The 14528-nt window shown below is 44.0% G+C and overlaps 1 protein-coding gene across 2 annotated transcripts in view; it reads left to right on the top strand.

The window, feature by feature from the left end:
- NLRC5 (NLR family CARD domain containing 5) overlaps positions 1–14528 on the top strand; it is a 55081-nt gene that overhangs the window by 30681 nt on the left and 9872 nt on the right. For both annotated transcript variants that reach the window (XM_083511434.1, XM_083511435.1), the window contains exons 23-38: positions 1175–1258; positions 1963–2046; positions 3151–3240; positions 3953–4015; positions 4332–4415; positions 4711–4794; positions 5770–5859; positions 7286–7351; positions 9099–9182; positions 9309–9392; positions 10597–10683; positions 11572–11652; positions 11936–12019; positions 12434–12517; positions 13178–13261; positions 13745–13825. In XM_083511434.1, coding sequence (XP_083367560.1) covers positions 1175–1258; positions 1963–2046; positions 3151–3240; positions 3953–4015; positions 4332–4415; positions 4711–4794; positions 5770–5859; positions 7286–7351; positions 9099–9182; positions 9309–9392; positions 10597–10683; positions 11572–11652; positions 11936–12019; positions 12434–12517; positions 13178–13261; positions 13745–13825 — 1314 coding nt within the window. The remainder of the gene's footprint in view (positions 1–1174; positions 1259–1962; positions 2047–3150; positions 3241–3952; positions 4016–4331; positions 4416–4710; positions 4795–5769; positions 5860–7285; positions 7352–9098; positions 9183–9308; positions 9393–10596; positions 10684–11571; positions 11653–11935; positions 12020–12433; positions 12518–13177; positions 13262–13744; positions 13826–14528) is intronic.

Raw genomic sequence — 14528 nt, 5'->3', positions numbered from 1 at the left:
GTGTGTGTGTGTGTGTGTGTGTGTGTGTGTGTGTCTGTCTGTCTGTCTGTGTGTCTGTCTCTCTCTCCCTGCCCCTGTGATAGGAGTAAAGCAGCAATGTAGTGTCTGCTTGATGGTAAAGTGGATTACTTCTATTGCATGCCATCTTTGAGAGGTGAGATACTCCAGGGGATCCGAGTGTTTATCCTGGCTTCTGTTTCCTTGGAATGAAGTATTTTTAGGATATAGGGCTTTATTTACATATATACACAACCTGAGCATTGGATGGAGGGGCTCAAGGGTGCAAATGAGCATCCTTGCAAGGCAGCAGATCAGATCCCCAGAGATCCCTTCTGCAGCAATCAGCATTTAGCCAGCTGCCTCCCCTTCTTCCTTCTCTATTGCAAAACTGTTAACATGGTGCACATTAGCAGTAAAGGTGCCACCTCCCCCAAGCTCTACTGGATATCTCATTTGGAAACACAGGGGGAGTCCCAGCTACAAGAAGACCATCTCATAACCACTGGTTCTCATTGGTTGCCACTGGACTACTTGCCAGGAACCTGACAAAGGAGTAGTCAGCTAGCGGCCATAACAGGATCTCCCAAATGTTCTTTTATACTTTCAAAAATATTGATATTTGTGTTCTGCTTTTTTCAAGAACAAATGCTGAGCTCAAAGTGCCTCACAATAATCACAGTAGCATTTAAAAACAACAACACAACACTGCAATTACTGTAATATCATTTAGATGCAGTAGCATCTAAATAAAGCAAACAAACAATATTCCTTTTCTTCCATTGTTGGAATCTTGCACAGACTTACAGAAAATACCTTTTTGTGTTTTTAACAAAAATAAAAAATGATGCTTGGACTTCAGAAGTTAGCCTGGATCTTAGTGAAAATGATATTGTTTCAGCATTTTTTTTTAATTTTTACTTTATTATAAGTATTTTATATTGCTTCAACATTTTGTTACTACTACTAATAACAACAATAATTATTAATTTGTTTCAACATTCTCCCCCACAAAATATAATTACATTTTACTGATGTTATAGGTTCCTGAATAAAGGACATGCACAATCCCTCAGTTTAACTCATCTCTTTCTCCAATAGACCCATCAAATAAAACTAAAGCTGTGCTAAACTTTGATTTAAATATTCGAAGTGCTAATCAGGCTCTGTGTTTCAGTCTCAAGGAAAGTATGATGGACCTAAAGGATGTTGACCGATTGTTTAAACGTCTAAGTACATGTTCTGGACTGACCAAGATCAAGTAAGTGATCAAGGTCAAGTAGACATTGTGTGAATGAACCAATCTTATTCATTTAAAGCCTATAGACCTGCTCAGTTTATGTAGCCAGATTAATACAATAAGAACGCAAAACTAAATTCCTATTGGTATCCAGTGTTTTAATGCATAATCCTCCCATAATGCAATTTGGGAATAGGCTGCTCTTTGGTAGGAAAAAATAATGCAAGTGAATATAGAATGAGCCTGCCTAAGTCCTCAGATTTTCTGGAGAGGTCCTTCTCGCAGCTCTGTCAATTCTAAGGCTCATTTGGGAGGGACATGAGGCAGGGCCTTCACAAAGGCTGCACCCAAAGTTTTGAATTCCCTCCCTAGGAAGGCCCACCTAGCCCCTTTTATGAAGCTATTGGGCATGGCTTTCCCCCATCATACTTGTTCATAGTAGACTTCCTTCTTCCAACAAGTTTGTAGAACTTGTGGCGTAGTGGTTAGAGTGTTGGCATAGGACCTGGGAGACCAGGGCTCAAGTCTCTACTCAGCCCATGTAGCTGACTGAGTGACATTTGGTCAGTTGTAGTCTCTCAGCCTGGCCTACCTCATGTGGTTGTTGTGAGGATCAAATGGAGAAGGGGGAAAGCATGTACTCCACAATGCGTTATGCAAAGGAAAGGTGGATATAAATGTTTTGGTAATAATAATGTTTTGAATTTTCCACCCTGGCTGTGTAGCTTGTCTGGCAACTCGCTGAATGATCAAAGTGTTGAACGACTTCTGAAATTCCTGCCCTACTTCAACAGCGTGGAGCTCTTAAGGTGAGTCTGGGAGCCTCTGCTGGAGAACTGCTACCAGTCAGAGTGGACATTGTCGGTCTGGGTGGCCCAGCAGTCTCACTCAGCCCAAGGAAGCTTCACGTGCCAGATCCCCAGGGATGACCCAAATATGATTATTTCTGTTTCCCCCTCTCACAGTCCAAGGCTGCCAGAGGCAAATAAACCCACAAACATCTTTCCTATTCCCTGGCAATAAAAATAAAATCGGTAATAATAAAAATACATGAGAAGATTCACAATTCATTGCTCTTTCATGACACGCAAATGCAGCTTGCTTCTGAGGAGGCCACTGCACTTTGTCAAATGATAGGGCCGGCCCTTCTGTCTTTTAAGATGGTGGGTTAGGGGAAGGATGTTAGGTAAATATCATGAGGACCTGTGCCTTGGAATGAGGGGTGGGGGAGAATTGGGGCAATGAGAAACTGAGGGAAACTGAAGTTGACAGATTCACCCATCCCTACTTGGTTGGGACTGATGGGAATTGTGGTCCAATTATAGTCCACTTGGAGGACACCACATTGGTCAAGATTGCCCAGGTTTGCTACATTATATTCTCAATACTGGGAAACACTTAAGTATGGGCTGATTCACTCAAACCATTTTTACATGGAATTTTCCGTGGTCAACCCTAACATGTTGACCCCCTTTTTTGGTACACTGTCTCGTTCAGTGAGTGTTCAGTTCTTTGAGAGAGAATCACTGCAACTCAGCCAACATTTGAAAAAAGCTTCTTGAAGATGTTGAGATGCCACCTTGGTGTGTCTTCCTGACACACTCACAAAACACACCAAGAAGTAAATATGTTTTTAATTTGAATTTGGTATCATGCATGCTTTCAGAATTATAAGTCACTTTGAGACCTATTTGTAGTAAGTAATAAATAAATAAATAAATAAATAAATAAACAAATAAATAAATAAATGTAACAAATAGTAATAGAAATAATGAATTACTGACCTTGCTGATCAACTGCCATATTTGCAATGGCTCCATATGCACAGTTGATCTATTGACAGTTGGGATCCACAGACTGATTTTCAACTCAGCATTTGGACATTTCTGCTTCTTCCCACCTCTCTCCTACAGCATCACAGAGAGCAAGTTTTCATCATATTGTGTTTGCTTGCTGGCCAACTCAGTTAACCAGTGTAAGAGAATCTGCAGAGTGGAAGTCAGGTAAGAGGGTCAAGACTCCAGGAATATCAGGACATGGAGAACTTCTGACCTCCTCTCCCCTTCCAACTTGATCTCCAAGAGTCAAAAGAACAGAGCCTTCACTCCTGCTGCAATTCTAGGTGAAGAAGCTCCATAATATTAATCCTTAGATCAGTGAAACCATCCATGGCTACCAGCCACAATGGCTATGTTCTGCCTCCAGTGTCGGCAGCATCCTGCCTCTGAATACTAGAGAGGAGAGCATTGCTGTCGTGCTCAGGTCCAGGCTTCTCATACACATCTCATTGGCCACTGTGAGAACAAGATGCTAAACTAGACAGGCCATAGGCCTCCTCCAGCAGGACTCTTCTTAAGTTATTATGTTCTTAATTCCATCCCTTTATTTCTACAGTTTTCCTTTTCATTGCACCCAACAGCTGCAGAAATTCAGTGGAGTTGACTAGAATACACAAAACGGCAGATGTTCTCCTGTGCTTTCTTTGGGATGGGCAATTGGATGTGCATCCTCCTTGTTTAGCACCCCTCCCCCCGAAAGTGAAGTGGGTGGAAATCAGAGATGGGGGAGGCAGGGATCTGGAATAACCTTAACTTTAATCCAATCAGCCTCAGCCACAATAGCCAGTCATCTGGGAGGATGTGGGTTGTAGTGCAATAATGTCTGGTTGAAGGCTGCCTCAGTTCCTAGTCAAGGTATTTCCTTGTGTGTTTATAGATCAAGTGAAAATGCTTTTCTGCATTTTGTGAAAAGTAAAGAAAGCCAAGAAATATGCTGCAGGTATGTGCAAACCGATAATCCTTATTTCATGACAATTTTGCTTCTTTCAAACATGCTGGGTTTTCCCTCCTGGTCCTTTGGAAATCCTCTTGGATCCTTAGCTTTGAGCATGTTGTTCTCAGTCCACCTAAATAAATTTAGAAATGCTCATGCTCTTGAAGGATGGGATAAACTTCACCAGCCTTTATTGTTTTCCTTTTACATTTCCATCACATCTTTCATTATTATTATTATTATTATTATTATTATTATTATTATTATTATTAATTTTTAAAAGACTAACCTCTAACTTTCTTACCTGTCTGCCCTCTAACAGACTAACTGATTGTGGCATTGGCAAGTGCGAGATCGTAGAGCTGTGCCCCATCCTTGAGAAGTGTGACCGTCTTGCAGAACTGGAGTAAGTGTCATCTCCATTGCGACTATGAATGCATCAACCATGATGAGCCAGGATCATGCCACACCTTTGCTGGAGGCTTTTGAACCAAGGTTGGGTGGCCATCTGTCAGGAATTCTTTAGCTGCGATGGACTAGTTAACCCTTGGGGTCCCTTCCAACTCTACAATTCAATGATTCTATTATTCGGGCATTGCTGGGACACTAACTTTGACTCACCATAGAAATGTATAATGGACTGTTGTGGTGGCTTCTGTATACAAATCCAGGAGAGCTCTGTCTGCTTATTTCCTTTTCAGTCTTTCTGGAAACCATATTGGCAATGAAGGACTAAGTTGCCTCTTAGAACATTTGCCCAGGACCCACATTCCCTGCCTGATGAAGTAAGTAAGTGGGTGCAAGAGGGATAGCTATGGGATTGGGGGTGGGAGGTGCCCTAAGCCCACTTCTAGCTCTTTACCTTGCACATACACAATAAGAGCTACTGACATTCTCAAATCATCCCATAAAGTGCTTTCCATCATCTAGAACAAACTTTGAGCTAACAATAAATCTTGGGAAACACCTTCAAGAGAGAGCACAGTACTTGGAAAGCTTTGTGCTTGTTTTCCATAGGTTTGTATCTCTAAGGAACATCCAGCCTGTGAGGTGAAGGGTTGCACTGTAATATGTAGTCGCCTCCTATGCTTCAGCCACACCCCAATTTTCTGGTATCCTATCCCCGGTGGAACATCATTCCAATGTTCAGGCTGTGAGTGCCGTTCCATATGCAGCCAAAATGGCTGTGCCATTTAGGGGGAGGTGTCTGCAGGCTTGAAGGAATAACAAGGTTCTCAGAAGCATATGAAATATTTAAGGGGGAGCCCTAACCCAAGGGAACCCCTAAAATAACCTAAGGAGGAATCGGTGTATTCAAGAGCCTGGAACACTTACTGACTGTTTGCAAGGTGAAAATAAGCAGCGTTTGTGTGTCAGTGAGGAAGGGGGTCTAAGTATATTAAAGACCCTCCATCTTCCTGTCAAGATTGAGTACCTGAATGCCATTAGGTTAATGACTGGCACCCAGGAGTCACGGGACCATTGCCTGATCAGGGGTTAGGATGGTGGATATAATCCCAGAAAGGTTATGGAAAGACCGTTTACATTCTGCTACCTTGTCCCCCTTTCCTTCTGGTATCCCTCTTGATCTGCTTTACAATGGACAATGGACAAAGCAGCTTTTGCCTTGGGTGGGAGGTCCAGGCTGTTGAGCAGGTATCTGACCAGTCTTAGGAATGCAATGGAAAAAACTGCACACACTGTTGTAGACCACACTGAAAAATAATCTGAAACATTTTCCTCTTCCCCCTTCTGCATAGAATCAACCACAACGGGGTCTCACAAGATGGCATTCTCCATCTCGCTCATGTCTTTGCCACGTGCCAAAATGTGGCTGAAGTTCACGTGAGGTATAATTGCTTGTAATTTCTCTTCCCCAAGCCCAACACATACAGCTTGTCCCTTGGAACTAAACTGGAGTTGGAGTGTGTGTGTATATATAAATTATTTCTTATTTTTACCCCACCTATCTGGCTGGGTTTCCCCAGCCACTCTGGGTAGCTTCCAACAAAGATTAAAAATGCATTAAAATGTCACACATTAAAAACTTCCCTGAACAGAGCTGCCTTCAGATGTCTTCTAAATGTCAGGTAGTTGTTTATCTCTTTGACATCTGATGGGAGGGCGTTCCACAGGGCGGGCGCCACCACCAAGAAGGCCCTCTGCCTGGTTCCCTGTAGCTTTGCTTCTCGCAATGAGGGAACTGCCAGAAGGCCTTCGGCGCTGGACCTCATATATATCTTTGGGGGATAACTTAATACGAAAGGGTTTTTAATGTGGATTCAGAAAGGGCTGAACTTTCAGATATGGAGGCAAAGTTTACAATTGCACCTAATGGGAGCATAGCAGAAAGCATAAAGAAATGGGTGGGAGATAGAGGGAGTGGCTTGATTGACTGCCGTGCATGTGTGGAATGAAGAGACTGGGCACTTTGAGGGCTGGGGCTCCCACCATAAGCTCCTCCCTTCAAAGGCCCCATTCATACCATGCATTTAAAGCATTGTGATACCACCTAAAGCAATCATGGCTCACCTCAAAGAATTAAGGGAGATGTAGTTTGTGAAGGGTGCTGGGATTTGCTAGGAGACCCCCATTCCCTTCACAGAGCTACAATTCCCAGTGTGGTTTAACGGCCAGTCCCTCTTCTCAGGGAACCCTGGGAATTGTAGTTCTGTGATGAGAATCTGGGGGCCTCCTGATAGCTCTCAGCACTCATAACAGACTACAGTTCCCAGAATTCTTTGGGGGGAAGAAGCCATGACTGTTTAAAGTGGTACCATAGGATTTTAAATGTATTGTGTGACTGTGGCCTCACACCTTTCTCTAATCAAAAGCAATGGGTAGGCTTCAAATGTGTTTTCTGATATGCAGTCTAAGGTACTATTTTATTCAGTCAGCTTTGCTATTGATAGTTGTCCCAGTGCACATTTATGTTGCAAATGCCTCTGCTGTTCTGCATGAACATGGTTACAGTAAATAGTGTCAGAGATTAAAACATCAGTCATAAAAAACTTCCCTAAACAGGGCTGCCTTCAGATGTCTTCTAAACATCAGATAGTTGTTTATTTCTTTGACATCTGATGGGAGGAAAGACTCAAGAAAGACTGATGTGGAAAGCTACTCAGAGGTATTTCAGAAAGGGAAGTGTTGGAATAATAGAGAGGGGAGTAAGATTGTTTCAAAAGGATGTTGAAATACCAGAGAGTAAACACTGGTGGAACAACGTTTCACCACCTGTTTTTGTTTTTCTAAAAATGTGTGTCTTTCTCTTTGCAGTTTGTGCTCTGAGGCAACACTGCTGATCACCCTAGTGAGAGAAGATAAACCTCAAAAGATCCTGAGGTGATTATTTGAACATTATTCTACTCCCCTTGCGAGATGGAGCAGGACGGTCTTTACAGCAGGGGTGGAGAATCTTTTTCAGCCCAAAGTCTGCATTCTATGGAGAGCTTTCCAGGGGCCACATGTCAGTGGTGGCCAGGGGCCAGAGGCATGACTGAACTGCTAGCCTGCAGTGAGAAATAAGTTAATGAACTCCCGTAAGCCCAAAGCATCCATGGAAGAGGGAGCATATTGCTTCTCTGCGTGGTTTGCTTCTTTTGCCTTCATTCCTACCAATGAAGTTCTGCTATGGTTGAGTAATGTACTGTATCCTTGCATCAGATGTGTTTCAATAACGCAGTCACTTCTGATGTAGACAAACAGTGGAGGTTAACTCAGATGAGGTTGCCTGTTGCCACCCTCTGTGAGTTGCTTCTCTCGGCTTTCCGCCTTACTAGCAGGAGTCATGCTCAGAAAAGAAACATGATTGACAGACAAACCAGCAAGGGTGGGGGAGCCAGTGTGGTGTAGTGGTTAAGAGCGGTAGTCTCCTAATCTGGTGAACCGGGTTCGCGTCTCCGCTCCTCCACATGCAGCTGCTGGGTGACCTTGGGCTAGTCACGCTTCTCTGAAGTCTCTCAGCCCCACTCACCTCACAGAGTGTTTGTTGTGGGGGAGGAAGGGAAAGGAGAATGTTAGCCGCTTTGAGACTCCTTAAAGGGAGTGAAAGGCGGGATATCAAATCCAAACTCTTCTTCTTCTTCTTCTTCTTCTCTGAAGGCAGACCATGCTAACTCTTACACACGTAATAAGAGAGCATGAATCCAATTTTATTTTTATTTATAAATGCTGCCCTCACCTGTCAGGTGCACGGTGCCATGAAGTAAAGAATCTACCAAAGATGGGAAAGGGCTGTAGCTAATGCTATATATAGAACCTGGAACTAAGGGTGGAAGGACTTGCCTATTTTGTTTCTCTCTGTTTCTCATTTTTCCAATCTTAAATTCAGTTCTTCAAATTTATGAAGCAATCTGCAAATTATTATTATTTTAAATCATGAAAATTCTTCAGAATTTATGGGCAATTTTTTCCTAATACAGAGGTACCTCAAGTTACTTCAGGTTACAAACTCCGCTAACCTGGAAGAGTTACCTCGAGTTGAGAACTTTGCCCCAGGATGAGAACGGAAATCGTGTGCTGGTGGTGCAGCGGCAGCAAGACGCCCCATTAGTGAAAGCATGCCTCTAGTTAAGAACAGTTTCAGGTTAAGAACGGACCTCCGGAATGATTTAAGTTTCTTACTAGCGGTACCACTGTAATCACCTTTTGTTTGCAAATTATCAAAGCAATTTCTCCTGATAAAGTGCACATCTGTATATTTCCACCAATATATTCATTTTTATGCACACACACACACACCCCGATCTATGCATTTTTGCAAACATTGTTTGATTGGAGAAGTGCATAGCAAAATTAGGCCGAGTGCAAATTTTCAAACATGGCAGTGTTTGGCTTCTCACATTGTTTTAGAAAGTGCAAATTAGATCAATTTGCTTTTAACTGTGAGTTGGATTTCTCCCCTTCCCATGCCTAGGACCTTCTGTATGCAAAGCAGATACTCTTAGTGAGCGTTGGCCCTCCTTTCAAGTCATCTAGAGGATCTCTTTAGTAACATTGTGTTTCTAAAGATGAACTGCCTTTAGAAATCACTGTAGTTCTTGACCTACCCTAAAGCAGCTCACTTGACTTGATTCCTCCTTTCTTCCAGCATGAAGCACTGCTGTTTCCAAGCAAAACATCTGGCGCTGCTGTCCTCTTCTCTGGCCAAGTGCCTTGCTCTGAGCGACTTCACGTGAGTTTTGCTACTTCTGTCATAAACACTAGTCCCATTCTGATTGACGTGAAACACTACTCTGGTTCCTTTAAGAACAGAGTAATAATAAGACACCCTCAAAAGATTTGCTATCTTTGCTCTTAGGTCAGCTAATAATGGCATGATGCTCAGCAGTGCAGAAGATCTACTCAGGGCCTTAAGGAAATCGGAGGGCATGCTAAGAATAGGGTAAGCATTTCTCTTCTGTCATCCAGTTGAATTCAAGCTGTCAGAGATTCCACTCTGCTGCTATTCTTTTGCTTAGGTTATATCTAACAGTTACATGGGGTGCACAGCCGCTGCAGCCCCTTGTCTCCCTAGTAACCTCTTGAAAACATGTTCTAATAGGTTGTATTTGGAAGTTCTGTTGCTCTTGCAAATGTGGGTCATAAAAATGTCCTGCTACATCCTATAATTCAGCAAACACAGGTTCCCCTTAGCAGATCAGCAGACACAGTCCATTCCTCTGCATGCATTCTTAAAAGAATTCCCATTCAGGGGGATTTGCTCCCATGCAACTGTAAGGACACCAGAAGAACCTGCTGGATCAGGCCAAGGGCCCATCTGGTCCAGCATCTTGTTCTCACAGTGACCAACCAGGAAGTCCATGAGCGGAAGCCTGAGCACAACAGCATTCTGCCCACCTGGTGTTTAGAACCACTACTACCTTTGACAGGGAAGACGGAATGTAGCTGTAGTGATTGGTAGCCATTGATAGCTTTTTTTCCTTCCATGGATTTCTCTAATGCACTTCTAAAGCCACCAAGCTGGTGGGTGTCGCTGCATCTTTGTGTTTGTCTGGGCATTTGTCTTGGAGACCTAACTCAAATCTTAGCTGGGGGCCAAATTCCACATTATGGGTGGGGATGAAGCACCCAGATGTGGAGAAAGGCTTTTGCCTTTCTCCACATCTATTGTCACATCTGTGACTAAACTTCCCAGTACTTACCTGGGAATAAGAATGGCCAGGTCAATCACTTTCCAGTCATCAACGTTCACATTATTTTTGTATGAATATTTCCCACAAAACACACACTTTTATATGCATTTTAACCTAATTATGCCATTTTATATGCATTGTTGTACATTGTTTTTGGGGCCAAGAACTATATTGCAAAATTCAGAAAATGGAAGGAAAACTGTTTTTGGTCCATTTATTAGTCTGGGCAGTGCAAACCTAGTTGGTTTTGCTTCTAAATGCATATAAAACAAAACCCTCTGGCATCCCTGCTTGGGAATAAGCCCCACCAAACTCAGCAGGATTCACTTCTGAGTAAGTGTACATAGAACTTTGCACTGTATTTAAACAAAAAACAAGCAAACCAAACCAGGTGAGGCCTCACATGGGCCAATCTTCTAACAAAGCAACATATGTGTGTCCTTTGCATTGCAGCATCGAAGAGCCTTGGGTGAAAGATGAAAGCATCATTATCCTTCTGAAGTTGGCTGCCGAAGTCCAGGGAAACATCACAGCCATCACGTAATTAGTTCCTCTGTGTGCATCCCTTTTTGAGTTGTTCTTTGAGGAATAAAATACATGGTTAGCAGAAAAAGATGGTGAACAAATCCTGTGAAAGCCTTAAAGGGAGATAATTTTCTCCCTAAGAACATGTTTCTGTATTTCAACAGAGCTGGCCATGCATCTCAGAGCAAAGTCTGGATCAGGGATGGGGGATGTGTGGTTCCCCAGATCTGGTTGGACTCTTAACACCCATCATCCCTGAGCACTGACCATGTTGACTGAGGCTGATGGGAGCTGTGGTCCAAAACAGGTTAGGCTGAGGTGGGGAACTTGTTGGCTGGGACTGACAAGAGTCCAGCAACATCTGGAGGGTCCTCAGGCTTCCCGTTCCTTTGCTAGGTGCAGCCGCTGTGGCATATGCTCCTCTATGGTTGTGGTTGTGCTGGCTGGGCTCTATAGTTCAAAACCTCTGGAGATGCCTGGCTGTCCTATGGGAAATGAATCAAGATCAAAAGGCCACAAAGTGTGTTGAAAAGATCTCCCTGGAGAAGATGGAGCTGGGTCATACCTCTTGTCTTACCTCCAGTCTTTGCCAGTGATTCCTGGATTGCAGGGGGTTAGACTAGATGGCCCTGGGAGCCCCATCCAACTCTACAGTTCTTTGATTCCTTGCATTCAAGCTCACACAATGCAAAGATGTCAGACGGAGGAGCAACCTAGGTATCCAACGTTGGAGGTGGGGTGAAGGGCCCCATTCCACTTTCTCCACACGTTTCCACTTTCTTCTGCCGTACCCACAAGTAAAGCATGAATAGCACTTTCTTCTTCAGTTTCTGTTGGGCAACCTCTAAGAGGCAGGGCAAACTTGTTTCAGCTTTCCTGATTTTTCCTTCCATTTTTGGCTAGGATAAGAAGAGACCAGGCCCTCTTCGTAGTGGAACAGGAATTTCCTCGTCAGGATGAGAAAGTGGAGTCCGTGGTCAGCCGGTGAGGAAGTCATTGTTCTTTGGCTGGTGTGATGGTTGCTCATCGTACTATACCATGATCCCAGCGCTCATGACATAGTTAAATTTTCATTCATTCCAATGCACTAAAGTGGCCAAATGACTACAAAGAAACCCTACACGAAGGTGGTGGTGGTGGAGATCAATTTTCAGCTTAATTTGAAAATCTTCCATTCAGGAGCCCTCCCGGTTTCCACACCCTCTGTCCGTGCTTAAACTGCCCTTCTGTGTTCTCTTTGTGTGTTGTGTGTATGTGAGGCCTGCAGGTTGCATCAGTTTGATCTGGAAGCCAAAGGAGTCTGCTTTCTGCCGAAGCTCATTGAGAAATGTAGACAACTCTGGGCGTTAAAGTGAGTGTGTGGAGGGGAGGGCATGTCTCTCCCACAGTGGGGTTTGTTTGCTTTTTGTTTTGATCACAGAGAGCTGCTTGCTGTGCTGCTGGCTGCAGCCAAACATGAAATCACCAGACATTGGACATCTCAATGGGGTCTCTCTAGGGATGGGCGGCATGGGAGGGTGTGAGGCATGGCCTTGCCTTAGCACTTAACCCCTCACAGGAGAGCTTTAAAGGGGTGACGAAATGAGACCATTTTGATGTTGTATTGCTTCCCTTTATATGGCTTCCCACTTTAAAAATATTGTTCTACATAGGCCCCCAATGACACATGCCTTTATGTAACAAGGCTGCCTTATCGATATATAGCTTTCTGCTTTCCCCAGCGACTACTTGTGAATGTATCACACCTGTCCTTTTGTCATTACAGCTGGTCTCAGGTACAGTTCACTGATGCTGAAGCAGAAACCATCTCTGACACACTGCCACATTTTCCATCACTGAAGAAACTTGGGTAGGTATGAATCCCTGCGTGCTCTGGATTGTGTACCTGTTGTGTGTCTCTGAGTGGCACCTTCTAGGATTGAACCTCTCTAGCGTCACACGCATCTCCTCTTTATTGTGAAATGGTTTCATTTTCCACGCTGGGTCGTTAAACTGATATAAAACTGGTTTAATCCAGACTCAGAGAATGAATGAGTTTCTAATAGTATATAGGAGGGGGCTGGGAACTTACGACTCACAAGCGTGGGGGAGAGAAATCTGTTCAGTTTGTATTTTAATGTAAACCAGTCAAAATTGTACTTCTTGAACCATAATGTGAACCAAAACACAGCTCTCCAATTTGTGCAGGGGTTGCATTCCTGGCACCTGCACGCATCAGCAGAGCATGCATAAGCCCGCCCTGCCCTCTTCCAGGTCCAAAACGACCCATGCATTGGTGGCCACACATCAGTTGGACATGCACAAAATGGTCACCGCCTGTACTCTGCATTAAGATTGAGTGTTTATGTTTGTTTCTGCCATGGCCTCTTGACATTTTATAGCCACCTGGTGACATCTTACATTTATGTCTCATTTGCCATCCTGTGGTTGCAAATGACTGGGCCAGGTTACATTCAGTGGACAGAAAGCTGCTGACTACCCTAAACCTGCAAGGGTTTTGAATTTCCAGGTTAACCTGTTGCAGTTTCCTTCGCCCCGGAATGGAGCACCTGGCTGAAGCACTGCATCAGTGCCACACTATTGAAGACATTGAGTAAGTTTGATATCCAGTATGTGAGTGACTGTGGTGAGCATCTCTTTTTACCCCTGGGTAAAATAAATCACAGGCCTTCTGAAAACTGCCTCTGGAAAGACGGCGGCAGAGAGGTCAACAAGCAAGCTAACACACCCACACCCATAAAATGAAGGAACAAAATCAGTTTTGATAACACCTGGGCAACCACGGAAATCTTAACCTGATACCAAAAAGATGCCAATGTCAGTGTCAGATGCATCTCCTTAAAGAGACCATGCCAAAGTCATGGCACCACCATAGAAAAGGCCCTCCCCTTGGTGCCTACTCTAACCTGCCCCTGCTTCTAAAGGGGCTTGGAGAATGGCCTCTGCAGAAGCCCTTGACCCACCAGAAGACTGGTATCTGGGCCCCAGGCTCTTATTCCATTACTTCAGATTGCCATTTCCTCTCCCTCCTGCACAGTTAGCTGCAAACTGAATATGTAACTCTGCTCCTTTCTAGCTTTTCCAAAAGTGAACTTGGCATGGACATCAGTGCTCTGATGAACGCTCTGGAGGGAAAACTTCACCTGAAGAGCATAAAGTAAGTGGCCTTTCAGTTGGCCTTAGGTTAGGACTAGAAGTGATGTGTAATGTGATCCTGTAATCTCTGGGGATCTGGAGCTCTCCCCAGACCCAGCCTCCTTCAGTAGTTTTGCATAGCTGGAGTGGGGTCTTGAACTCTGGTTGAAGGATAGAGAGGGGCGTGTATAGAAACTAGCCTGTTCTACCAAGGTAAAATGGCTTTGCCTACTTTTGCCTTTAGCTCAGCCCACCAGTTGCACATGGCTCTCAGAAGGCTGCCCAGGTGGGACTGTATCCTTCATTCTCCACTTCATTGGGGTATCCTACTTGCATATGAGTTACAGTGTGGCATAATGCCACATGGATAGATAAAAGTTTTTCTCCCTCTCTTATGACACCTGGAACTCATGGACACCCAATGAAGCTGAATATTGGAAGAATCAGGCCAGATAAAAGAAAGTCCTTCTCCACACAGTAGAGAGTTAAATTACAGAACTCACTCCTACAGGATGGCCACCAACCTTAATGACTTTAAAAGAGGATTAGACAAATTCAGGGAGGAGAGGGCTGTCCATGGCTACTAACCATGATGGCTATACTCTGCCTGCATAGTTGGAGGCAGTAATGCTTCTGAAGATCAGTTGCTGGGATCCACAGGAAGGGAGAGTGCTCTCGTGCTCAAATCCTGCTTCCTGGTTTCCCGGAGGCACCTATTCTGCCAC

This window comes from Podarcis liolepis, assembly GCF_965112155.1.
Source record: "Podarcis liolepis genome assembly, chromosome: 7".
Classification (NCBI taxonomy): Eukaryota; Metazoa; Chordata; class Lepidosauria; order Squamata; family Lacertidae; genus Podarcis; species Podarcis liolepis.
This window is presented reverse-complemented; position numbering and strand designations above follow the sequence as displayed.